The sequence below is a fragment of the Saccopteryx bilineata genome, chromosome 4 (genome assembly GCF_036850765.1).
Source record: "Saccopteryx bilineata isolate mSacBil1 chromosome 4, mSacBil1_pri_phased_curated, whole genome shotgun sequence".
NCBI lineage: Eukaryota > Metazoa > Chordata > Mammalia > Chiroptera > Emballonuridae > Saccopteryx > Saccopteryx bilineata.
Genome location: NC_089493.1, coordinates 260,502,272 through 260,529,466, shown reverse-complemented (window position 1 = coordinate 260,529,466; position 27,195 = coordinate 260,502,272). Strand labels below are relative to the sequence as shown.

The following is a 27,195-nucleotide window of genomic DNA, read 5'->3' as shown; positions in this document are numbered from 1 at the left end:
TGAAGGAGGAGGGGTAGAGAAGCAGATGGGCGCTTCTCCTGTGTGCCCTGACTGGGAATCTAACCCAGGACATAGGCCGGATCGACATGCTAACACTGAGCCAACCGGCCAAGGCCAAGAAATGAAATTTATTAAAACTTGCTTATTTTATAAGCAAATCAGAAAAAAACAAGAACTACATGATTCCATACATTGGTGGAACATAAAAATGAGACTAAGAGACATGGACAAGAGAGTGGTGGTTACCAAGGGTGGGGGGGGAGGGAGGACATGGGAGGGAGGGAGGGAGAGAGTTAGGGGGAGGGGGAGGGGCACAGAGAACTAGATAGAGGGTGACGGAGGACAATCTGACTTTGGGCGAGGGGTTTGCAACATAATTTGATGACAAAATAACCTAGACATGTTTTCTTTGAATATATGTACCCTGATTTATTAATGTCATTCCATTACCATTAATAAAAATTTATTTAAAAAAAAACAAACAAAAAAAACTTGCTTATTTTAAATTTAGCAATATGATTAACAAAATTCCAAAATAGAAACTTAAATGTTAAATAGATGTGTTTATTTTAGAGTTATTTTATATGTTAATATACATATAATTTCATTTTTTAAAATAAAACTGTAAGCTGCTGTTAATCCTCATTTTACATGTATATTCTTCTACTTTCGTGTCTGAGAAGACTTCAGACAAATTATCTATTAGTTAACAGTATGATATTGTGCCTTTGCAACAAATGTCAGAAACCAGAGTAAGGAAGAACACATTTTGTGTTCCTCCCAAAAATAAAATGAAAAGGCTGACATTTCCGGAGTATTTATGGTCTTACAAATCCTAGAAAACAATAGAATCAAACTATGGGCATAGTGACCAAATTTGATTTTATGCCTATTCTGTATTTTATTCCTACTCAATATGGCCTCCCCAGCAGCGCCAGCCACCTATTGAAACTGCTTGGTGGCTCATACAAGCACATGTCCTCAAGTCCCGTTGTACATGGGTGACAGAGAGTAGACATGTTCAAGGCTTGTTGTAAAACATTGTGTGCTCAAGCATTTCCATTTGAACTGTCCTCTTTATTAATTTCAACATATAAACAGAGAAACATTTATTAAATATCATATTCAAAATATAGTAAAATAGAAATAGTCCATGCCTTCAAGAACCATAAAATTACATAGGATACCCTAGTAAATCTTTGACCCTAGTAAATTTTAATTAAAAATTAAAATTTCTTTAATTAGATGGTTATAATATCTATCAAGATGAATTTTCCTTTGGATTTTGAGCCAACAGCTTATAAATTTCTTTATTAATTTTATCACAAATACGGAGACATTACATGGCTTAAATCTTTGAATTTCTGCCAATTCCCTTCATTTTTCTTATGACTTACCAGGGAAGTGTCCTCCTGTATCTTAGTTTTATTCTCACTGCTTATTTTCATTTCCTTTCCCTTTCTGAAAGGTGAGCAAATTGTGGGTATGCCGGGTTAAACACAGCATATGTTGAGTGATCTTTATTAGACCTGCATGTATCAACAAACAATAAAATGCCATTAAACTTTCAACGTTTGATGCAGATATCAATGAGTGTGCTTTGGACCCCGATATATGTGCCAATGGAATTTGTGAAAACTTACGCGGCAGTTACCGCTGTAATTGCAACAGTGGCTATGAACCAGATGCCTCTGGAAGAAACTGTATTGGTAAGTTATTTGCTATATTTATATAGGAGCTTTTCATACTTAACCCCATGGATTGTAGGAGAAATCAAGATACAAAAAAAAATTCTAAAAGTTGAGATCTTACAGTTTCTCTTGTTTCCTTCTTAGTACACAAAGATATACAAATTTTGGAATCAAATTCTGTTACACTATAACAAACTTCTTAGTGACAGAACTTAGTATTTAAAAGTTTCTTTTCCTAAATGAATGAGCACATACTAAATTATTGACCTGTTGCTTTTCTACATATATCTTAATGCTATAATTGTTTTACTAAGAAATAAACTTCAAAAATTAACAGGGCAATATAGATAATAGTACATTAAGAAAGCGAAGCCTTACAGATTGACAGAACTATATAGATACAACCTATCTAAACATGATAACTGGGATGGGTGTTTCTTTTACTAATTTATAAGAGAATGTTTAAAAACACTCAAATATGTAGTTCATCTATTCCAGATATTGTGAAGAACCTAAATTTTCCCATAGAGAACTTCAGTTCACTTTTATAAAATGAATGTTATTTGATCTATCATTGTACATAACAATTTTTATATCTAATCACTGATGACTCTTACATTTACGTCTTGATGATTATTAGAAAGAATCACATTTTTTTTTGCATTTATGGTACTGGCTTTTATTGTTGAATATGTTCGTATGATCTTTAATTGAAGAAATACATACAGATGGATATATAAAACTATATTAAGTACCATGTACTTAGAATAGATTTTGACACCTACAGAGAAAGGCAGCAGCCAAAGACTATAGAACATTTACAAATATACAAACCAGCTAGCTTTTATGCACCAAAAGCAAAGTTGCTTCCAGCATACTTTCCAAGTGCAGTTGAACACAAGGGTACTCTACTGAAAACAGATTATTCGGTGGGCATTAACACACTGAACATGATTCAAGGAACTACTTAACTCTTTAAGTTAGGTAGATGCCTAATTTTTATAGAAAATTAAAACTACATTTTAAAAATAAAAATGAAGTCAAATTTCAGTTTTCATTTGTTAGGGCTGCTGTAACAAAGTACCAAAAACTGGGCTGCTTAAAACAACAGCAATGTATTATTGTCTTGTAGTTTGGGAAGTCAGACACAAAGATGTCTGCAGAGCCGTGCTCTCTCTAATGGCGCCAGGGAAGAACCTTCCCTTCCTCTTCTAGCTTCTGGTGTTTGCCAGAAACCCTTGGCGTTTCTTATCCTGTGGATGTGTCACTCTAGTCACATGTTGATTTTTTTCTTGTGTGTCTTCACATCATATTCCCTCTACATATGTCTGTCTCTCTTCCCTCTTTTTATGTGAACACCTGTCATGCTGGGTTACAGCTTACAGTAATGACTCATTTTAAACAGATTACCTCTATAACAATCCTAATAACAAATAAGGTCACATTCTGTGGTACGGAGGTTAGGACTTCAGTATATCTTTTTTTTTTTTTAAGATTTTATTTACTCATCTTAGAGAGGAGAGAGAGAAAGAGAAAGAAAGGAGAGGGAGAGAAGGAGGAGAGCGGGAATCACCAGCTCCCATATGTGCCTTGACCGGGCAAACCCAGGGTTGCAAACCAGTGACTTCAGCGGACCAGGTCGATGTTTTATCTACTGCACCTCCACAGGCCAGGCCAGCATATTTTTTTTGAGGGACATAGTTCAACCCATACCCTGGTGTAATGGGTAAATAAGTCATGTTGCAGCCACATGATAATATGAGGGAAATTATGGTAATGCTTAAAAGATAAAACTAATTTTTACAAATCAAGATTCAAAATTGGAACAAAAACAATATCCAAAGGAAAAAAAGATCAGATAAAACACAATCTTACCAGTTGTGATAGAATTATGGGAAATGTTTTTTTCAATCTCTGTTTTCCAAATCTTTACACTCTTAGTATATTGTTTGATCAGGGACAGTTGTTACTTGCAAGACTAAAAACATGACTTTCCCTAAAAGGAACTCTTCTCCCCAAACGGTAATTTTTATTTCTTTCTGTCATTAACTATACTTTCAAAAATGAGGGTGTGGATATGAAGATAAAATTTGAGCTTTACATATTTTCTAGGCTGTTCTTTTTTGTTTTTGTTTTTTTGTATTTTTCTGAAGTTGGAAACAGGGAGGCAGTCAGACAGACTCCCACATGTGCCCAATCGGGATCCACCTGGCATGCCCACCAGGGGGTGATGCTCTGCCCATCTGGGGCATTGCTCTGTTGCAACCAGGGCCATTCTAGCACCTGAGGCAGAGGCCATGGAGCCATCCTCAGCGCCCGGGCCAACTTTGCTCCAATGGAGCCTTGGCTGCGGGAGGGGAGGAGAGAAACAGAGAGGAAGGAGACAGGGAGGAGTGGAGAAGCAGATGAGCTCTTCTCCTGTGTGCCCTGGCCGGGAATCGAACCCGGGACTCCTGCATGCCAGGCCAACGCTCTACCACTGAGCCAACCGGCCAGGGCTCTAGGCTGTTCTAAACTGATCACCAGCATAAGAATTTGCCATTTGAATAAAACGGAATATATTTTGTTTGGGATCAAAGATTGTGCTGTGGCGACAGAGACGGTGTCAAGGAGAGAGGTGAAAAAATAAATAAACATCGTTGGGCACTGTGCTGTATGTTTCAATGTGTGTATCTCCTGTCTCCTGACCGTTGCTTCCAGACATTGATGAGTGCTTGGTGAACAGACTGCTCTGTGACAACGGCCTGTGCCGAAACACGCCTGGAAGTTACAGCTGCACGTGCCCGCCTGGCTATGTGTTCAGGACGGAGACGGAGACGTGTGAAGGTAGGGCTGTGCTTCCTTGCCTCAGATACGAATAAATAAACACCTAGATAGGCATAACCATTAGCTTCATTGACAAAGCAGTATATTAAAAAGTATCGTTTGAATACTTTTGAAATTTGTTAGAGTCTCGTTCAGCTAACCTTCCAGTGTTAGAAATGCACTTCACACAGTTCATGAATACCGTCCGTTTTGTTCTGTTCAGACTAAAAAGCAACAAACATTTGAAGTCTAAAAACAAAACTGGAAAAAAAAAAGTGAAAGGAGCCAGTTCGTTTTATTTGCTGAAATGTCAGATTTTTGTTTGTTCACTTTGTTTTCCCTTTTTAACAACCGCTATGACACATTAGACGAGGGAAACCTGAATTGTAACGGCAGATTCAGCTTTGATGCATTTTATTTATGAAATGATTGATCTAATACCTCAAATAGAAATTTGAGGCCTGACTAAAAATGGTCATCTTAATTAAATTTATAGTCTAAAAAGATTGTCCTTTTTGTTTGATAATTTAAAAGGTATTGTTTGGGCTGGTGGATCATAAACCAATGTTTAAAACAGGGGTCCCCAAACTACGGCCCGCGGGCCACATGCGGCCCCCTGAGGCCATTTATCTGGCCCCCGCCGCACTTCTGGAAGGGGCACCTCTTTCATAGGTGGTCAGTGGAGGAGCATAGTTCCCATTGAAATATTGGTCAGTTTGTTGATTTAAATTTACTTGTTTGATATTTTAAATATTGTATTTCTTCCTGTTTTGTTTTTTTACTTTAAAATAAGATATGTGCAGTGTGCATAGGGATTTGTTCATAGTTTTTTTTTGTAGTCCGGCCCTCCAACGGTATGAGGGACGGTGAAGTGGCCCCCTGTGTAAAAAGTTTGGGGACCCCTGGTTTAAAAGCTTTTTGCTTTCCATGACATTTTTCTGCAGTGAAAGTTACGTGAATGAGTTAAATGCTAAGGGAAGGCCTCATTTTAGTGAGATACCAGCTAAGTAATGAATGCGTTCAATTAGGTTTTTGTTTATTGATCATAGTGTTGTGTGTTTCAGAATAATCTGTTGTATGACTACCAGCCATTGTTCCTCTTTAAGTCTCACTATGTGGGCCACAGAAGTGTCCCATGACATTATCAAATGCAATAACTACTTCCGAATACTAACTTTTTAAAAAGAGGTTTTATATTTAATTATTTTGAATAGCCTTTTCCTTATCTGTTAAAATAATTTGTTTTTTAGTGACTGCACAGCCAAGACAACTGCAGTGGTAATATTATGCAAAAAAAGATGTTAACATTCTCTCTTCATCTTATTGTGTAACTTCAAAGCATTCCTGTGAACAGAAACAAGTTAGGACTGGAACAAGAGGCCCGAACACCAGTGATGCAGCTGAAGTCAGTGAAGTGCAATTACAAAGTGCAGTTCTGAGTTTGAATTGAATTGGAGGGACCACTGAAAAACAGTCATTAGCCGAAGAAAGAAAAAAAAAGGGAATGAAAACAGCATAAATAGTTTTCGTAATCTTCGCTTGTTCGCATAATAAACTGCTGCCCACCCCGTTTTGCAGAGAGGCCTCAGAGAAGAGCGTTCATTCCCTCCCCAGTGATAGTACTTGAAGGTTCATCTTCTCCACAGATGAGCAGGTGGCACACTTGAGCGTTTTAAATATCTTTCTGTGAGATACAAAAGTTCTCATTTTAAACTAGCTCCGCCTTCTCAAATGCATTCAACCGGGGGCTTTATCTTCCAGCAGCCACTCCCACACACCCCAACACCTATGATTTATTCTTCAGCATTGCTCTGAGAGAGGCACACGCTCTAAAAAAATTATCCTAGTTGTATTTCCTCCATGAGTAAGTATTTTGGTGGGTGACAGAAGGGATTTCAAGATTTCTTAGTCGTTTTTTTCTTTATTCCCAACTTGCCACACTTCATTCCCACTGTCTTTTATCATTTTATCCATTGTCTATTGGAGGATGTGTGTTCTGTTAACTGTTAAGAAATTCTGAAAGCAGGAAGAGTTTAGGATACCTTCTTTTTAATTGAACGGGGAAGCTGAGGAGGAGGAGGACTGCTCTCCCCGTCCACAGTGGCAGTATCCTTCAGTCTTATTGTAGAGATATACACAGTGGAGAAATAAAGTGTCTTTGTTTCAGTTTGGTAAAAATTTGGTTTGTATACTGAATTGTCAATGATATTTATAACATATTCCCTTCATTTTAACAAGATAAAGTTGAAAGGTACTAAGAGCCAACATACCAAAAAATAAAGAAAAGGCAGGGACTCTCGTGCTTATATGAACAATTGAAAAGTAGGAACAAATGCTGTTCAACAGTATAATGTTGAATGATTACATAAATCTCACAGCAGATTAAAACAAAATCAGGCAACGGTGAGGGTTAGAAACAGTTTTCTTTACTTATTTTGTCCAAAGGATAATTGCTCCTGAATAATCTGAGCCTTTCTTTAATATAAAAATATATTTTATATCTGTCATTCATAAAAAAGAAGTTCAGGTTATGTAAATAAAAAAAGAAATGGTAGAGAAATATTTTGGCTCTAACCTTACGACATTGGTGGAAATAAAAATGATTTATCATGAGAAACTTAACCAAATAACTTTTATTTCTACCATTTTCTTCCCACTGTTAAATTATTTGCATTTTATTAACTGTTTTGCCAAAAAAATAGACCTGAAGGCCACGAATCTCTCTATTCCCTTGAGTCTCCTCCTCATTTCCACCATCAAATACACGCAGTAAACTTGTCTGCCTGAAGCAGTTCTCCTCTTCATTCTGTTCTTCCTAAACTAGTTTCCAAAGACTAGACAGGGAACTACTAGCAGATTCATTAGAGGCTCTAACTTTCTCTGTATATGTTTGCTGTAGTCACTAATTTTGCTTGTCATTCACATTTACAGTAGGCTATTTTAAATATATAATAGCAGTAATAATAAAGTTCTTCTGATATTTCAGACTGAAGTTACAAAAAATTTATTTTCCTTTTTTTGTTTGAGCTCTGAGAGCCTGTGAAAGTTAAAAATTTTTACAGCAAGCACTGAGGTTTAGATTGTGTTTCCAGTGACATAACTAGTTAAATGTAAACCAGATGTGCTTTGAAGTTTATTTCCAGGAATGTACAGTGAACTGTTTCAATTCCTGGTTCCATGACACTTATAACATAAAAACACTGTATTTAAGGAAAAATTAAACAGTTGATATGTGTAGCTGTCATTGCATGTGTTTATAGTTTTTGCATTCATAATTGTTTAATTTAAAATAGGGATTTTGAAAATATATAATATTGATGTTTTCCTGTTTTGAGAGCTTCTTACAAATGAAATTAATAGGTGAGCTATATATAGTCTGTCCTCAGGTCAGTTATCTACTTTCTGACTATCTGATTCCTTTTTTACATTGTGTTTTTACTGAAAGAATTTCAGTACTCTGGAGTAGATTTTTTTCATTCCAAATCTGTGCTACATTTACAAAACCTGCTCTTGTATTTTTCTTTTAAGAGATTTTCTTGCTACAAACAACCTGAAAGAAAGATGTATTTCTATTTCCTCAAACAATTTTTACTTCAAAAATTGAATAACTACCTGGATACTTTTTTAGTAGTTTTGAAATAGCAAAGAAATAACACAACTGTTTTCCACACTGATTTTTTAATTTGCATCTCATGTCTACTGACTTGCAAATCAACAGTGAGCCCTCTCTTTCCAGGACCAGTTTAGTCTGTAGTATTTGACTGGAGGTGGGCAGGAGCAAGCATTGCAGCATTACAGTTATTTATCTGTGTATTTCCCTCAATAGTATTTTATATTTAATTCAAAGAGATGTTTAGAATAAAATAATATTGTAGTAAACTCAGAAACCCTAGTTAGTGTTCAACAACAAGGAAAAATGTCTTCAGACATGTTGATCTGTTTCAGATAATTAGCCAGGTACAAAACGAAATCATCATCGTATACCCCTTCTTTAAACAGTGCTTGAATTTATACTGAAAATCAGTCTTTGATATTGTTGCTAGTACATAAACTGAGACTTATATATATATACTTTTAATTAACTCATGTTAAACTATGTAACTTTATTGGTTTTACATTTTCATTGGTCACAACTTGAGAACATAGGCATACTCTAATTCTGTTTACTTCTGGCTAGCAACAGGAATTGTTTAGATTATTGTGTATCATTTGATTTAAGACTCAAATTAAATTGATGATAATAAGGTCTGTATGAAGCAATTGGAAGTTTTTCTCTTTTTTATTTTACCAAACTCATTTGTGCTTTAAAAAAAAAAACCCTCCACATCAAACATATAAATACAAACAGGCTAGGGAGAGAGGAAGGTGGGTGAGGACGGGGAGAATGCGGTACGTGGCATCGACGTTTCATCCCTGATTTTCTGATTTGGATTCAGGAGATTGGAATTAAAGCCGGCACAGTAGTATTGTATCTCTAACACAGGCTTTTAAAATTCTTCCCAAACCTCATGGAGCCAGAAAATGACGGAAACAGTCAACCTTTGTTTGTGCACAACAGTACGTTGCTTTCCATGGAATCAAAAATCCTATTTCCCACGGGACAGTTACATCTTAGTATGAGGGAAATTAACCCAATTTAAGTAGCGCAGTAAAATCGTGAGGATTCACACACTAAACCCTTTCGCAGTAGGCTGCTTCCTGCAGTCCCACTGCATCCACAGTCATGTATGTGTGTATCCACGCTGCAAAACACACGTCTCTGTTCCCCATTCACTTGATGCTTCGTAGATCCATATTAAAATTACTAGAGCCAAGTTTACCAGACATTCTGGCATAGCATGGCTTGTTGGAATAATATTTTCCAGAAACACATGGCAGTTCTAACAGAATCTTTTCCTTCTGGATTGTAGATATAAATGAATGTGAAAGCAACCCATGTGTCAATGGGGCCTGCAGGAACAACCTTGGATCTTTCAATTGTGAATGTTCTCCTGGCAGCAAACTCAGCTCAACAGGATTGATCTGTATTGGTAAGACACATGCACGGTACCAACATTCCAGTTTCCCTGCAAAGACAAGCAGAGACCACAGGATAAAAACGGGGGATGAAAACAACACAATTGCAGGAAGCTAATAATTAGAAGTTACTCTAGTTCTTCTCTGGTTATCAACATAGGAGTAAAACATGATAGCATAAACTGGACAGGCTCTTAGATTTTGTTAGATGCTAGGAAGTGTTTCTTCCTATAAATAGATATATTATGCTGTAAATTGTAAGCATTTCCATACCACACACATATTTATATTTGTTACTCTAATGCCTCAGGCAGCAGTACAAATTCCTGCTGCATACTTTTATAAACAACATTCAGTGATAAACAAATATGTGATGGCATTTGGACTCTGTTAACAGGACATGAATTGAAAGATTTTAAGCTTTAAACATATAGAAAAAAATTATTGTTATTTATGTCATTTATTTATTTACTTTAAGTGAGAAGAGGGGAGACAGTGAGACAGACTCCCATAAACGTCCCAACTAGGATCCACCCGGTAACCCCATCTGGGTCTGATGCTCCAGTCAACTGAGTTATTTTTAGTGCCTGAGGCTGAAGCCACTGGCTGCAGGAGGGGAACAGGAAGGGAAGGGGAGAGGAAGGAAAGCAGATGGTCAGTTCTCTTGTGTGCCCTGATCAGAATCAAACCCGGAACGTCCATACCCTGGGTATGGATGATCTATCCACTGAGCCACTGACTGGGGCTGAAGTTATTGTTTTTTAATTTCTCCAGTCATAAATTTATGGACTTCAAGAAAGAAAAAAATTATTGTTTTCTTGCTTTTGGAAACCTCTAAGTTCTTGATAATGACAGTGGGACATATATATAATATAATATGACATTATCTGATCAATTACTATAAGGAACAGTTCAGGACATGTAAGGGTAAAAAAACTGTCCCAGTAATATTTTTCCTGTTTCTAGTGTTAGTGGCTCCATTGGCTAGGCATACCACAGGTCTTATCATTGGTTAGGCATACCACAGTTAGTATCTACCTTTAAAGTGAACTAAATGTATATTTCCATATAGGAAAATATTTCTGTTTTACATAGTGCCAAATACATAGGAAGTTCTTGTTATCTAGGCTGTGTGAATTTTTAATTTAATATTTACCAAAGGCAATAGCATTTTCAGTATGTCTGATGTCAACAATATTTAGCTGACATTATGATAATATTAGAGTACTTGTTTGTTACATGAAGAGAAATGACCAAGTCCAAAGTTATCAGTGAAAACCTTCCCTTTGGAAATGTCAGCTCAGCTGGTGACACAGTAGGTTTGCTCAGCTCTCCATACTAGGAAATAGCCTGCTATCTATTTTTTTTCCCTTATAGAATTCCAGATTGGGAGGTGGGGGAAGGAGGCATGTGGGTTGGATCTGTTAAGGCAGAAGTATTTTTGCTAAGCCACAATTTCCAACTGAGATAGAGTCATTTTATTGTGCAAAGGAAATGAACTCAGCATTAATTAATTAATGTCTCAGAAAACTAAATCTGTATGCCACTTGGGCAATTAAAGATATCTTAGCTTTGCTTCATCATAAACACTTCTATTATTTTGGCTTTTACCCTTACATTTGCTAATGACAAAAAGAACAAAGGCTTTTTATTCCCAAATCATTATGTTCGGCAACTAAATACCATCATATTTTTCTTAACTAATGTGTTACGTGTTTTTATTTATTTTATTATGATAAAAATTTGAATATCTCAGCCTAAAGCTGCTCAGAAAGATAGTTATTTAATATTTTTTAAATGTAGGCATCATTTTATCTACTTTTTTTCCTTTTTAAAACAATTTATTTCCTTTTTAAAACAGAATTCTACTTCTAAAAAGGAAATAAATAGTAAAATATGTGTACATAGAAAAAATATGGATTTTTAATTGGACTGTCAAGTGGTTCTAATCTGGGTTTAGCCTGCAAACACACTGCTGTTTCATAAGGTCTCTAAATTTAGAACAGACTAAAAACCCCCTGATGTGATTATAGATTTAAAATTAACATACATGAATTAATTAGATACTAAAAATAATTATGAATTTAGAATCTATTCTTCAAACATGCTAAATATAAATTAATCTTAAACTGTTTTGTAAACTATAAAAAGACTTGTATTCTGGTTGAAAATTATTAATAGAACAGTAAATTTAATTAATGCATTACATTGCTCAAATCTGATAGTTCTACATAATCCGGATCAATTTCCCTCATCATGGGCTTGGGTCTATATCCTGTCTTCAAATTACATGGATGTGATAAGGGCAGTGACCTCTCTGTTGTCAAACCCAAAGGTCTGTTGTCATTCTTCATCTTAGCCTAGATTAGCAGTGTTTGGCACAGTTCATCACTCACCCTTTCTCAAGAAGTTTTTAATTTTTTATCTCTTCCCCTTTCTCTTTTCTGACCTGGTTTCTCAGTTTCCTTTGTTAACTTTTTCATATTTTCCTGTCTCCACCTTGGAGTGTACCCCAGGTCAGTATATGAACCTCTTTGCTCATAAATGTCTCTACTCATGCTTACATGGCCCATACATTGCCTCTCGAATTTATCCCTGTACCCTCAGCTTCACTAACTGCAGACTTGTATTTCCATCTGTCTGCTCAGTGTCTCCATTTGGAGACATTTCAAACTTAACATGTCTAAAGCCAACCCATGGTCTTTCAGCTTGAACCAATGTCTCCTTGAGTCATTTCTGTCTCGAAAAATGACAATTCCATTCTTTTAGTTGCCAGCTGCCAAAACTTTGCAGTCATCTCTGATGCCTTTCTCTGAAACTCCACAGTGACTCCATCGGCATCCTATGGATTGTAGTTGAAGTTTGTCTGTGTTTGAACTGCTTCTCACTGTCACCACCAGCGGCCCTCAATCTCAGCCACCATTTATTTCTCTTCTTGATTATTTACTGTGGCCTCTACTACAAAGAGTCATACCCTGGTTTATTTTTCAGATATTTAAAAATTTTTTTATTAAATTTATCTAGTTGATGTTGGTTAATAAAATCGCAGAGGTTCCAGGGGTACCGTTCTATAATACGTCATCTGCGTGTTGCGTTGTGTTCACCACCCTAAGTCAAGTGTCCTTGCATCACATCGACTTGACCCCCTTTACCCTTTTCTACCCCCGCCCCTCACCCCTGCGCCCTCTGGTAACCATCATGCTGTTTCTGTGTCTAGGAGCTTTTGTTTGTTTGTCCTCTTTGTTCGTTTGTTGCTTTCAATTTTATATCCTACATGTGAGTGAAAGCATATGGTCCTTGACTTTTTCCATCTGACTTATTTCACTTAGCGTGATGTTCTCAAGATCCATTCATATTGTCTGTTGGCAAATGGCAGTGTTTTATCTCATCTATCCGCTGACTGTGTAACTACATGTGTATTCTTTGTACGTATACACACAAATAAAACGGGAGGGAGGGGGACAGGGAGGGTGCATGGTGTTACAGAGTGAGGGCTCTGGGATCAGACTAAGCAGGTTTGACTGGATGCTGATACTATACTAACTGGATGACCTTGGGCAAATTAGTTGACTTCTCATCTGCAAATTGTACATACCTTACAGGGTTGTTTTAACAAGTAAGTAAACTAATACATAGAAAGCCTTTAATAGTGCTTGTTGCCATCTCAATAAATAATAACAAGTACTATTACAGTATGTCTCACTTCAAATGACTGCAGCCGCAGTGATAAAGCAGTAATGAGTCCTGGTCCTTAAGCACACAGCAATCTGGACTGTTTAAATACACAGTAGCCTTGTAGGAGCATCCCTGTTTCCTCTAGTCCAACAGTTTTCAACCTTTTTCATCTCATGGCACACATAAACTAATTACTAGAATTCTGTGGCACACCAAAAAATATATTTCTTACTGATCCGGTAAGAAAAAAATAGCTATGATTTTGATTCATTCACACTGGACAGCCAGCTATTGTTGTATTTCTTTATTTGACAGTCTAAGGGCAAAGAAGTCAATGTCCCCAACTAAATAATCAGATATGCGGTTTGAAAAGATCCTTGCATTGCTCTATGCTGTGAAGTATACGAGGTTAGCCTATAAAGAGCTTGTCATATGAGGCCTGATACAAATGCTGATTAGCAAGGCTTTTTCGTTTGTATGTAGTTGAACCCATGCTGAATCTCAAGACAGTAAAATACAGTGTCCATCCCTTCTCCACGTCCTTGCCCCAGAACTTTTTGTCTTCAGTCAGGACAGAGTTGGTTTGCTTTAACCTCTGTCACAGAGGGCTTGGATTGTAGGTCACTTCCCCTTACCCACTGCTGTGTTCCGTAAGTTACAAGTTATTGCTTCATGGGCCTGCCAGTTTCGTCAGAGTTGCTTTTCTATGCTACTGATTATGCTTTGTTTTTATTGTTGAATTTAACAGTAAAGCCTTTTCTGTCCATATTATTATTAATTGGGTTTTAAAATAGATACCGTTGGGATATGCTTTTTTTATTATTGTTTTTCAAATCTACACACCACAATATGCTATTAAGGTTTTGTTTAACTGTGTTGGACACATCCCCTGTCTTGGAACCAGCAGAGGAGTTTGTCAGATGCAGATTCTGGGCCGCACAGGTGGAGACTTAGGAATCTGCAAGTCACCAACAACCTCACTAGTATTACGCACACTGAACTGAGAGTACAGTTCTACATTTATAAAGGGAAAACTTTATAAATGATATATTTTACCAAGTTAGTATATGCCATGTCAATTTTGACTGCATTCCTCATCGTTGCTTCTAAATCAGTTATTCAACAGTCACTTAAGGGGGAACTTCAGTTTGATGTACAGACATAGTCTAAAAATGCTAGAAGTAGTTGTCACTATTGGTTGGATTACTAACTAGTTTTATTTTTTCTTTGTTATTTCCTCAAATACTTTACCCTAAACACGTGTTGCGTTTTGAATTGGAGATAAATTACACATAGCTATGCATAGAAAAATGCCTGCAAAATATTAGCCCTGGAATGCCTCACTGGTGGCTTTATAATTGATGTTTATTTTCTTCTTTATATTTTAGACTCCTTTTGTTTTCAAATTATTCATCAAGTAATTTTCTTCAGTTGGAGAAATACTGGCTTCTCTCTAACAGAACAGAAATTGTGTGTGGTTTATTGGGTGGAGAATTAGGAGAGATCATTTGAGGAATTTTATTTGATAAAGTCTTAAATATCAAAACAGTTGTCCTAAAGGATAACTCTTATAAGTGTTTTTCACAAGAGTAATGATCCTATTAGGGAAAATTGCATTATGTTTGCAAGTAAAATCTTGAGCAACAGTGGCCACTCCTAGAATACCAGTAGATATGATCGTATTAATTACCATACCATGTGAAATACATATATTGCCTTATTTGACTTACAGGTACACAATATATTTAAATGCATGTACATGTAAATATATTCAAAAACTATGTATTAAAATTTATTAAAAATAATAATTTGGGGTTTTTTTTCATACTATAAAAAATGCCATCGGTGTTTACAAGAGATGTGTGCTCCCCATCCTTTCTTGTTCCTTTTCAGACAGCCTGAAAGGGACGTGTTGGCTCAACATCCAGGACAACCGCTGCGAGGTGAACATTAACGGAGCCACTCTGAAGTCTGAATGCTGCACCACACTGGGAGCTGCCTGGGGCAGCCCCTGCGAGCGCTGTGAGCTCGGTAGGCGCCCGACCCAGGGGCTGGGCTTCTGGCCAGAGGGCTTCTCCCTCAACTAGGCACCTTTTTCACTCTGTATCTCCACAGTGAGGAAGACAATAAGATCATTACCCTCCCTGTAACGTTGTCTTTGGTGAAATTGATTCATTTCTTGAAATAAGTATTTGGTTTATTCTTTTACTATAATCAGACCTTCCGAATATTTCAGGCAAGAAGAGGCATCTGCTAGAATTTAGCCGCCAGCAGCTTCTTTAAATCTCTTATTTGTTTATTTGTAAATCAGTGGACAATGGGAAAACAAAATGGAATTTTCATAGGAAAAACCAGGGGAATCTCGGCGTGGGTCAGCACGGAGGCAGTTACCGCAGGTGCCACGGGCTGGCTGATTTCAGCAGGGAGCCGCTGGCAGCCTCGGCCTCAAACCCCAGCTTGTGGTTTTTATTTAGTTCCATTTAGATTCCGTTATTGAGTTTCTTAAACTTAAGAAATACAACTTAAATTGTATTTTCTTTTACAATGAAGTGAAAATATGTGCTATTGTTCTCACAGATACAGCTTGCCCAAGAGGCTTTGCCAGGATTAAAGGTGTTACCTGTGAAGGTGAGTGTATGCTTGGGTGATATTGTAAATCTTTAGAGCAGTATGTAAAATTGACACTGACTCTCACACTTTGGAGATATTTATCATTTTCAAAACCCTTGACATTTCAATAAAAATACTCAGTGTAATCAATAAATGTTTTAGAATGCCACCTTTAGGAAACAGATTAGAGTTTCTATTTTTCCTCTTTATACTGTTGCATAAAATTTCATGAGGCCACCGCTAGCCTTTAAGGCACAGAACAGCTGGCAGAGAAACACATCTGGGCTGTGTTTTATGGACAGACAAGGCTGGGGTAATTTTCACAGCTGGTACCTAGGAAAACCAGTGGCTGTATTGTGGAATATTTCTGCTTAACTCAAGTAATAATTCACATTGTATCGCACATTGAATATGCCCTACAGGAAGTAAGACTACACCTGCTTTTTCTATTTGTAACATCTTTATCCCTACACTTGCTTCATTTTCCTGCAGATGTTAACGAGTGTGAGGTGTTTCCTGGCGTTTGTCCAAATGGACGCTGTATCAATAGCAAAGGATCTTTTCATTGTGAGTGTCCTGAGGGCCTGACGCTGGACGGAACTGGCCGGGTGTGCTTGGGTAAGGTTCATACCCTTGAGTGTTTTATGCCTGAAACCAGCCATGAATTTTTCTCATTCTTTGGGCAGTAACCAGCCCGAAACCATTAGGTCTATAGCTAGAAAGGCTTTATTTTTTATTTTATTTTATTTTATTTATTGTATTTTTCCAAAGTGAGAAGTAGGGGGAAGGCAGAGAGACAGACTCCACATGCGCCTGACCGGTGTCCACCTGGCATATCCATCAGAGGGTGATGCTCAGCTCCTCTGGGCCATTGTTCTGCTGCAATTGGAGCTATTCTAGCACCTAAGGCGGAGGCCATGGAGCCATCCTCAGCACCAGGGCCAACCTTGCTCCAGAGGAGCCTTGGCTGTGGAAAGGGAAGAGAGAGACAGAGAGGAAGGAGAGGGGGAAGGATGGAGAAGCAGATGGGCACTTCTCCTGTGTGCCCTGACCGGGAATTGAACCCAGGACTTCCACATGCTGGGCCAATGCTCTACCACTGAGCCAACCGGCCAGGGCCCTAGAAAGGCTTTAAATGAGATATTTTGAGAGAAAGTCACTAATGGATATTTTTTAAGTAATGTATTTCAGTGAAATGATTTGTGCATAATACAGAAAGTTGGTATTGCTCAAAAATTTACCTCAAAACTTATGATTTCTTTAATCAGATATTTTAGGCAGGTCCAGTGTTTCACACTGAGTCAATGGAGTAAGGGAACTAGGTGTATTTTGACCATAGAAGAAACATTGGAGACTAGTGTTTGGAGTTAACATTTATCAGTCCACCAGCTGTGCTCTTAGACAACAGTGGAAAAAGTCATGAGCAAAGTTATGTTCTTTCTTTTTGAAAATAGTAACTCAACCCTTTCTTTCTTGACTACCTTTAGAGTTTAAATTTTCTTAATGTTTTATTTTCTAAAGATTTTAAATGACAAGTGCTTTCAACATTGTATTGTAGGAATGGCTCGTTGACCTAATTCTTTGTCAGTTTTGCACTTGACTAAACTTGTTTCATGATTGAAAAGAAAACTTGTATTTAGTCTATGTTGTAGCTAAACAATTTTTTATGTGCCTAAAGGGTTTTTCCCCAATATGCTGTGGCACAGTAAGTTTTTAAAATAACCTTATATAGGTTTGTATTTTAAATTTAAGACTGAAGACAGATCTTGAGGAATGGTAATGTTAGATTCAAAGATCTTGAAGGTACTTATGTGTTATATATAGCAGAGATTTTTAAAATTAGTAGTAAGAAAAGATGTTTGCAGCATTACAAAGCTTAGTTATAATTAACACAGATTTCATTTGAAGTTAATTTTTGATGACAAATGATATTTGAATCTGGATATAAAGTATGATTGTAAAATCATATGGAAATATTTTTATATATATTATAGCATCCAGAGTTTGAATAAAGAAAAATTCTTTTCAGATTTTTATGGTTAAATTATTTACTAAGTTTACAAAGTAGTAAAGTATCTTTTGAAGATGACGGAGTGTCCGAGTGCTCAAGTGATTAATGAAGTTGCCTTCAGTAACCAAAGGATGCTACATATGAAGATGTATCATTGATTGCAAGTCATCACTAAGCACATTTAATTTCCAATAACATCACTCAAAAGTAAACTTTCTGGAATATTCTAAAAGGATATGTTGAATTTTTCATCTCTGTACTTCGGTTAAATGATTTTTTCACTACTTGAATTATACTACATTCCTTCATTGTGGCTGGGGATGTGACAAAGTTTTAAGAAAAGATTGGCATATGAAAATGTAAAATTTTCTGAGACTAAAAATAGAGGTAAACTGCTTTGATAGACTTGGTCTAAATCAGAGGTCCCAATCTGTAATGCTTCCCAGGGATAGGCAGGTAGCATAAATGAGTGAGGTGGTAATAAGGGGTGGTGGAGACGGTAGCAAACTGTGGAGTACTTAAACCACCCAGAGGCTTCCAGATTTGTGTTTTCTTTTCCATGCAAACCAGTCAAAACATTAACAGGTCATATGAGGCCAGTGTGCTGACAGTGTTTTGGTTCCTGATGTGAACACTGATATGGATCTCACTAGTAAAGACACCGGATTTCTCTGCCAGGCTGTCATAACTTTTTACATAATTAGTTCACATGCTTTAAAAGAATTATCCAAGAATAGCTTCTTGAGCAAATCACCTCATTTATTTCAGAAACAGTTGGACTCAAGCCAGCGTTCTTAAGCTATCTACACTTAAATAAAACCGTCACATCTTGTTAAGATCCTTACTTCCAGGGTGACAGTGTAGGATGCATTTCGCTGTAAGTGAAACCAGTGAAGTGCCCTGTGGTAGGTAATGAGACTCACTGGATTACTGTTACAGAGAATGTGGCTCTTAGTTGGTATTAATGCAGATATGTGAGGCAAAATCACCTACTGTGAATACCTATATTCAGCCTACCAAATCAAAATAAAACTTACCCCAGCTATTTTTTCATTAAAAAGGACTTCTTAATCACAATTATTGGAAATGTATGTGACTCTAGGGCTAAAAGAAGTTGCTAGAGTTGATATTACTTTTGGTTGAGAACTTGAAAGAACAGATATTGACAGTAACTAAAATAGAAAGTATATTTCTTTGTGTTTACATTTCCATTAGGGGTCTCTTTCCCTCTGTTACACAGTTTTCAGTTTTAGGAAGGGATTTAATATCTTGACATACTAAAAAAAAAAAAAAGAGAGAGAGAGAGAGAAAATATCTTGAAATACTCTTACCAAGTAAAACATGTTATTTGGTTAATAAAAACCTGTTCTCAGCTCATCCATATTTTTAATTTAACAGCCAAGTGTTTGACTGTAGTTTGATCAACAACTCTATTGGCTAATGTGTTATTTATAGATTGTGCTAATGGACCCTATTTTGTGACTGTTGATTGATCTTCTAAGGTCCTAGCAAGCATGCTGAAACACTCTTATGCTTTGAGGTTGAAGAAATGTGACATTTAATAATTTGGCCCCTTATTAGAACAGATTTACATAACTTAAAGCAAACCCATCATACAAAAGATAAATTTGGCAGGAAAAAAAACCTTTTAAGTGCAATAATAGTTTTTCTTTACATAAAGGTATTTTAATAGTTGTACCTATTGGCAAATAGATTAGAATTGATCATTTACTGTTTATGACTAGGATCTAAAAGGACTGCTCACAAGCCACTTTAAGCAATTCAGTGAACAAGAGGAATCTGTCGCTAAAATTATTTTTTTTCTTTCTGAAGTGAGCAATACAAGAAAGAGATCAGAGGTGATGAAATGAAGGATCCCTTGTCACAAAAGAACCTTTTCTTCTAAAAGATGGCTTGTGAGAATTAAGTACTACTGAAGGGGAAGCCATCTTTGCTCTCATTTAGATGACTGTCATGATGGAGCCCATTCTAGAAGGTCTGGGACTGTCTCTCTCTTGCTTACTGGCGTATCTCCAGGGTCTGGCATCATCACGCCAGGCGCTGAGCAGCCATGTGGTATCTGATCGTTCAGTGAGTATTACACCTTAATTGCGAACTGTGCTTTCCCCCTCCACGTAGATATCCGCATGGAGCAGTGTTACTTGAAGTGGGATGAAGACGAATGCGTCCATCCTGTCCCTGGGAAGTTCCGTATGGACGCCTGCTGCTGTGCCGTTGGAGCCGCGTGGGGCACCGAGTGTGAGGAGTGCCCCAAACCTGGCACCAAGGAGTATGACACCCTGTGTCCCAGGGGGCCTGGCTTTGCTAACAGAGGGGATGTTCTCACCGGGAGACCATTTTACAAAGGTAATTGAGCAGCGGGCGCATCGGTCCCCAACACTTAACGCTCAACCTGCATATTCTCTGAGAATTGATTTTGCTTCAAACATTTGATTTCCCACTTTATTTTCTTTGTTAAACCTAATTTGTGGCTGACCTTACATCCCATGTATGTAACTTACCTGCATAAGATGGTGTTGAAGTCAAGTTGTAATCCAGTTTGCTAATCTCGCATTTCTTACATCGTTCTATGATAACTCGACTTTCTTTAGCCCGGTCTGACCAGATGCAGCCCCGGTGCACAAAATATTCTCTAGACCCTGCCTAAACTTTGCAAAACCACTGGGCAGAAGTAGAGACTTCAGAACTCTTTATGAAGAGCACAAAATCTTTTCCACAGTTGCAGCCTTTTGTGTGGCATCAATGTGATCATTGAAATTTTTGACACTCCCAATTTTTTTTGACAGAGAGAGAGAGACAGAGAGAGGGACAGGTAGGGAATGAAAGACAGGAAGGGAGAGAGATGAGAAGCATCAGTTCTTCATTGTGACACCTTAGTTGTTCATTGATTGCTTTCTCATGTGTGCCTTGACGGGCGGGGTAGGGGGGTTCTAAAGCAGTGCTAGTGACCCCTTGATCAAGCCAGTGACCTTGGGCTCAAGCCACTGACCTTGGGCTTCAAGCCAGCACTTTGGGCTCAAGCCAACAACCTCAGGTTTTGATCCTGGATCCTCTGTGTCCCGGTCCGACACTCTACCCACTGTGCTACCGCCTGGTCAGGTGACAGCCCCCCTCCCCATTTTTACTTGGATACATTCTTCCCCATTATAGTAGATTTTAAACTTAAAATGAATGGCCTGCTCTTTTATATCAGCCAGCTCTCCATTCCAACTCTATTCTGCTTTTAGATATCAATGAATGCAAAGCCTTTCCTGGGATGTGCACCTATGGAAAGTGCAGAAATACAATTGGAAGCTTTAAGTGCCGTTGCAATAGCGGCTTTGCGCTCGACATGGAGGAAAGAAACTGCACAGGTAAGAGTGATCGTTCATTGTGTTTGCTAAGCCCTGGCTCTCCTCCTTTTGCTATTTGAAAGTCCTACCATCAAAACTCATCCTCTCATTGAGAACATGCACATTTTTCTTTTTTGTTTCCTTTTCCCTACTCTAAAACCACTGTGAAATAGTATGAAAATGCTACTTGTTTTATCTACAAGAACAATATAAAAATAGGATTTTCAGAAAATAGGAATACTAGAGAACATAGCCATTAAATTAACAGCTGTATACACTTGATATAGTATTCTGTTAAAATGGGTAAGTTTAAGCCCTGGCCGGTTGGCTCAGTGGTAGAATGTCGGCCCAATGTGTGGATGTCCTGGGTTTGATTCCCAGTCAGGGCACACAGGAGAAGTGCCCATCTGCTTCTCCACCTCTCTTCCTCTCATCTCTCTCTCTCTCTCTCTCTCTCTCTCTCTTCTCCTCCCCTCCTGCAGCCAAGGCTCAATTAGAGCGAGTTGGCCCTGGACGCTGAGGATGGCTCAATGGCCTTTACCTCAGGTGCTAGAATGGTTCCAGTTGCAATGGAGCAATGCTTCAGATAGGCAGAGTGTCACCCCCTAGTGGGCTTGCAGGGTGGATCCCAACTGGGGTGCATGCAGGAGTCTGTCTCTGCCTCCCCTCCTCTCATTAAAGTTAAAAAAATAGGCAAGTTTAAAATGAGAAATTGTAACTGATTTTCCTCATCTGTAAACAGATTTTATAATCATTATACTTTAGTCAGCATTCATATCCTTCTCCATAAATGTTCCTTTTAGTTTGACAGGATATGAAATTCCAAATTTTTCTATTAGATAATATAACAAACTATCCCAAACACTTGAACAATATCTCCAAAATCTTACTTTCAGAACTCTTTTTATTTGTATTTGCTGGAATTTTCCCTTTCTTCCTGCCCTCACATATGTTACTTCTTCACCGTCTCCTTGGAAACGTCTCTCCCAACTCCTTTCTAACTTCCTGCTCCTTAAGGGGGCACCAGACTCACCCGTGAACCTAGCCAGCCTACACCATCCCAGACGTGTTTCAAAACTGTCCATCTGCTTTCCTGAAGTCCCCTCTCGTGTCCTTCTGCTGTGCCTGCCTTGCTGATCACCACTCTGCCCCCTCGCCGTCCACCCCCTGCGCTCTGGGCCGCTGAGCCGGCTGGATGGGTCCACCGGATGGGCACCCTCATCCGGGCCCTCACTGTCAGGGGCCTGATCGTGTGCACCTCTTTACATCACCGGCTTCATTGGTCTCAGCATGCCTCGGAGCCTCTGGACCCACACAGCCTCTCACTTCCATTTATTCCTTTTCTTCTTTATTGAGCCCAAGTCTGATTGCCAGCACCCTCTCACACATCCTCCTCTCTGGAGATAAAATTTCCTCCTCCCCCCCCATAGTCTCTTCACTTTCAGAGAATGAGATGTGATGGTCCTCCTCAATTGTCCAGTTAATTCCTCTCTTCCCCTCTCCCCGGCCCTGTGTCAGGCCCTCCCGCGGAGGCCGGCCCTTCTCTCTCTAGCACCTCCCCCTCTTTACTGGTCCCCCTCCCTAGACTTCTACGCAGAATGTCCCCTCAGCCCTTCTTTTCCCTCAGGCTGCCATCCTGGTCTGCTGCTACCTCTCACCTCTTTTAACTAAACGTTTTCTTTGTAATCCCATGTAACTTTGACTGCTGCTCGCCCTTATATACATAATCGTGCCAAACAGTTTTTCAAGTTAAAAATAAATCTTTCTCTTGTGTATGTTCTCCTCGACCTCTGGCTAGATTCCCTCCTTGGTTTTCTTTTCTACTGGTTTCCATGGTACCTCCCTATCTCAGTCACCCTTCCTTGACTGAGAGGTTTCTTCTCTAATCTGCACAGATACTTCTTTTTTGGGGTTTTTTTTTGTTTGTTTGTTTGTTTTCATTGTTCTGCTTAACCATTCTTTTTTTATTTGTTTTATTTTTTTATAAATAAATTTTTATTTTAATGGGGTGACATCAATAAATCAGAGTACATACATTCAAAGAAAACATTTCCAGGTTATCCTGTCATTTAGTTCTGTTGCATACCCATCACCCAAAGAGAGATCGTCCTCCGCCACCCTCCATCCAGTTCTCTCTGTACCCCTCCCCCTCCCCCTCTCCCTCCTTCCCTCCCCCCACCCCCCTAACCACCACACTCCTGTCCATGCCTCTTAGTCTCGCTTTTATGTCCCACCAATGTATGGAATCCTGCAGTTCCTGTTTTTTTCTGATTCGCTTATTTCACCCCGCACAATGCTACCAAGACTCCACCATTCCGCTGTAAGTGATCGATGTCATCATTTCTCCTAGCATTTTCCACAGTCCTTTGCTTTCAGCCTTCTTCCTCTCAGAACTGCAGCTGCCATCACGACTTCATGGGCACCCTCTGCTCAGCTGACTCCTAGGTGTGCTCTCTCTATCTCTCTAGTCTTCCAACATTCCTCGCTTCCCTCTGGACAGTTTCTTTTTGCCTTAATCTCCCTTTGTCCCATCCCCACCTCCATCCACCTAGGGACTTCCTTGTACGTATTAATAGTACAGTTTCACTCCGGATTAAGGCCTGACACTTAATTTTGACCTCTCCCTCCCCTGAGGAACAAGATGACAAAGTTGTGTGTGTTCTCCCATCCAAGTGGTTATTGCAAGGACTTACCTAGACTATTGCAGATGCAGTTTTGGCTCCTGAGGAAACAGAATCTGAGCAATTATCAACATGCAGGAAGTTCATTAGGAATTGCTCTTGGAATCCACAGCTAGGGGAGCAGAAATGGGCAGAGGGAGAAGCTGGGTGACGCAGTCTCACTGTAGTCCTCAGCTCACCCACTGGGCGGGAGCTCTGCTCTGGGATGACTCGGCAGAATTGCCTTGAGTTCGGACAAAAGGGCTAAGCATTTCTGTACCTGCACGATCAACCTTTGGATGCATCTACCAAGAGAAAGGGGGCAATTGTGAGGAGTGGTCCTCTTAGCCAAGGCATTTTTAATTTTTTTTTAATTTATTCATTTTTAGAGAGGAGAGAGAGAGACAGAGAGGGAGAGGAGAGGCTGAGAGAGAGAAGGGGGAGGAGCTGGAAGTATCAACTCCCATATGTGCCTTGACCAGGCAAGCCCAGGGTTTTGAACCGGCGACCTCAGCATTTCCAGGTCGGCGCTTTATCCACTGCGCCACCACAGGTCAGGCAGCCAAGGCATTTTTATTTTTTTATTTTTATTTTTTCCTCATTTTTCTGAAGCTGGAAACAGGGAGAGACAGTCAGACAGACTCCCGCATGCGCCCGACCGGGATCCACCCGGCACGCCCACCAGGGGCGACGCTCTGCCCACCAGGGGGCGATGCTCTGCCCATCCTGGGCATCGCCATGTTGCGACCAGAGCCACTCTAGCGCCTGGGGCAGAGGCCACAGAGCCATCCCCAGCGCCCGGGCCATCTCTGCTCCAATGGAGCCTTGGCTGCAGGAGGGGAAGAGAGAGACAGAGAGGGAAAGCGCAGCGGAGGGGTGGAGAAGCAAATGGGCGCTTCTCCTGTGTGCCCTGGCCGGGAATCGAACCCGGGTCCTCCGAGCCAAGGCATTTTTAAAAGCTAGTTCACACCCCAGGGCTTTCTGTCAGCAACGGTTCCAGCAGCTGGAGAAGGAAGGACAAGTAGAACTAAGCTATGCACCATGGCATCTACTACACTGCAAAGTCTTCGAACCTCTTCGAGCCTGTTCATTTTCCACAGTCACACCCTTCATCTTCTCAGCCACCAGGTTTATCATCCTAAAGCAGGGCTGAGATTGTGTGGCTTCTCTCGGAACAGCTCCCAGTACTCAGACAATGCTTGACCTGGGTGAAGAGGCTCAGAGAATTCCCAGTTCTGACTCCACTTCTTATTGTTGGTGTGAAGTCAGTCAGATCGCTTCCTGGCTCCGGAGCTCGCTTTCCGCCCTGTGGACAGCACCGCGGTGTTGGGGGGCATCGGGGAAGGGCAGGGGGCACTGCTGGCTGCCGTTCTTCACGGCATTGGAGGCCAGTCTACTTCCCAGTTTGGCGCCCTCCCAATCACATCATCCTTTCTGTTCTTGCACTGGTTATTGGCCTCTACAGCCCAGCCCCTTGCTAACTTACTGTTCTCTGAAATGCATTCCTTTTATCCACCTATGTGTTTTATCCCTTGCCTTTCTCTGTATCCCACATATTTAAAGTTAGAATTTCTGGGCAACATTCCAGGACCAGTCCAAAAGCCACCTCCTTCAAAATACCAGTTCTTAGCAGGGAATATCATACATAAATACAGTGCTCTATGACAGTGGTCCCTAACCTTTTTTGGGTCACGGACCAGTTTAATGTCAGAAAATATTTTCACAGACCGGCCTTGAGGGTGGGATGGATAAATGTATCACGTGACCGAGACAAGCGTCAAGAGTGAGTCATAGATGGATGTAACAGAGGGAATCTGGTCATTTTTAAAAAATAAAACATCATTCAGACTTAAATATAAATAAAACGGAAATAATGTAAATTATCTATTCTTTCTCTGCGGACTGGTACCAAATGACCCATGGACCAGTACCAGTCCGGTCCGCGGCCCGGGGGTTGGGGACCACTGCTCTATGAGACAAAAGCTGTTCTCAGTACTTAACAAATATTGGTTCACCTGCTCTTATGAAGTAGGTTCTACTGTACTACCATTTTACAGGTAAGGAAATTGAGACACAGAGAAATTAAATGTTTTTCCAAGGCCCCACATTCAAACACCACAAAGTGGGATGTGTACCCAGGCGTCTGGCCCCAGAGTCTGCAGTCTACACTGTGCAGCTCCTGGCACCTCACACCAGCCAGAATCTGTCCCTGCTCCGCCACCACACTTACTACATGTTTTTTTTTTTTGTATTTTTCTGAAGCTGGAAACAGGGAGAGACAGTCAGACAGACTCCCGCATGCGCCCGACCGGGATCCACCTGGCACGCCCACCAGGGGCGAGGCTCTGCCCACCAGGGGGCGATGCTCTGCCCCTCCGGGGCGTCACTCTGCCGCGACCAGAGCCACTCTAGCACCTGGGGCAGAGGCCAAGGAGCCATCCCCAGCGCCCGGGCCATCTTTGCTCCAATGGAGCCTTGGCTGTGGGAGGGGAACAGAGAGACAGAGAGGAAGGAGGGGAGGGGGGTGGAGAAGCAAATGGGCGCCTCTCCTATGTGCCCTGGCCGGGAATCAAACCTGGGTCCCCTGCACGCCAGGCCGACGCTCTACTGCTGAGCCAACCGGCCAGGGCCATACTACATGTTCTTTAATGGTTCTTACCAGTTATTCTTAGATACTGGTCGATAGAAAGTTAGATAATTCATTTGCGTATTGTTAGCTGTTGAACTGAATCAATGAATTTTAAGATTTTTTGCTTAAAAGAAAGTACTTAAATTTTTTTTAGTATAGCCTGAAATTGGGAAAATCAGTAGAGAAAGACCAGAGCCTGGGAGAAAGCAATGTCCCAGAGAGCATACACACATCAGTGACTTATATATCCTGTTACAGCAAAACTTAAAAATGAAATTCAGCAAAATAAACAGTGGCAAAAGCAGTTTTTTCCCCAGAGTGATAAAAATGTTTAAAAAAACAAGTCACGTTTTCTTCATCCTATTCTCTAGACATGGTTTCTCTATTGAAAAATCTTAGTTACAGGCAGGAGTGATTTCTCAGAGAATCCTGTTTTTGAGACTTATATAAATGCTGCTATGGAAGATTCTTGTTTACTGTAGTATATAAAAAGTAACAAACCTATCATTTTTGAAATTTGTATTTTTAAGATTAGAGCACATTTGAACGTGGCATAAAAATACAAATGGGGGCTTACTCTGAGGCCCTGCCATCCACGGGCACTCTGGCTGGAGGTTAGCTGGCTGCGTCTGCTCGGAGGCTGTCTCTCAGAGGTCGGTCCCCCTGCGCAGAGGCACCAGGCGGGCCTGGGTCAGTGCAGTAGACAGCTCGTGCACGAGACTCGACTCATGTGCCAACTGCTTCC

The 27,195-nt window shown here is 39.8% G+C and overlaps 1 protein-coding gene across 1 annotated transcript in view; it reads left to right on the top strand.

Moving 5' to 3' along the window:
• FBN2 (fibrillin 2) overlaps nucleotides 1-27,195 on the top strand; it is a 286,570-nt gene that overhangs the window by 180,669 nt on the left and 78,706 nt on the right. The window contains exons 18-25 of the mRNA XM_066276820.1: nucleotides 1,584-1,709; nucleotides 4,392-4,517; nucleotides 9,407-9,526; nucleotides 15,081-15,218; nucleotides 15,765-15,815; nucleotides 16,290-16,415; nucleotides 19,948-20,175; nucleotides 21,057-21,182. Coding sequence (XP_066132917.1) covers nucleotides 1,584-1,709; nucleotides 4,392-4,517; nucleotides 9,407-9,526; nucleotides 15,081-15,218; nucleotides 15,765-15,815; nucleotides 16,290-16,415; nucleotides 19,948-20,175; nucleotides 21,057-21,182 — 1,041 coding nt within the window. The remainder of the gene's footprint in view (nucleotides 1-1,583; nucleotides 1,710-4,391; nucleotides 4,518-9,406; nucleotides 9,527-15,080; nucleotides 15,219-15,764; nucleotides 15,816-16,289; nucleotides 16,416-19,947; nucleotides 20,176-21,056; nucleotides 21,183-27,195) is intronic.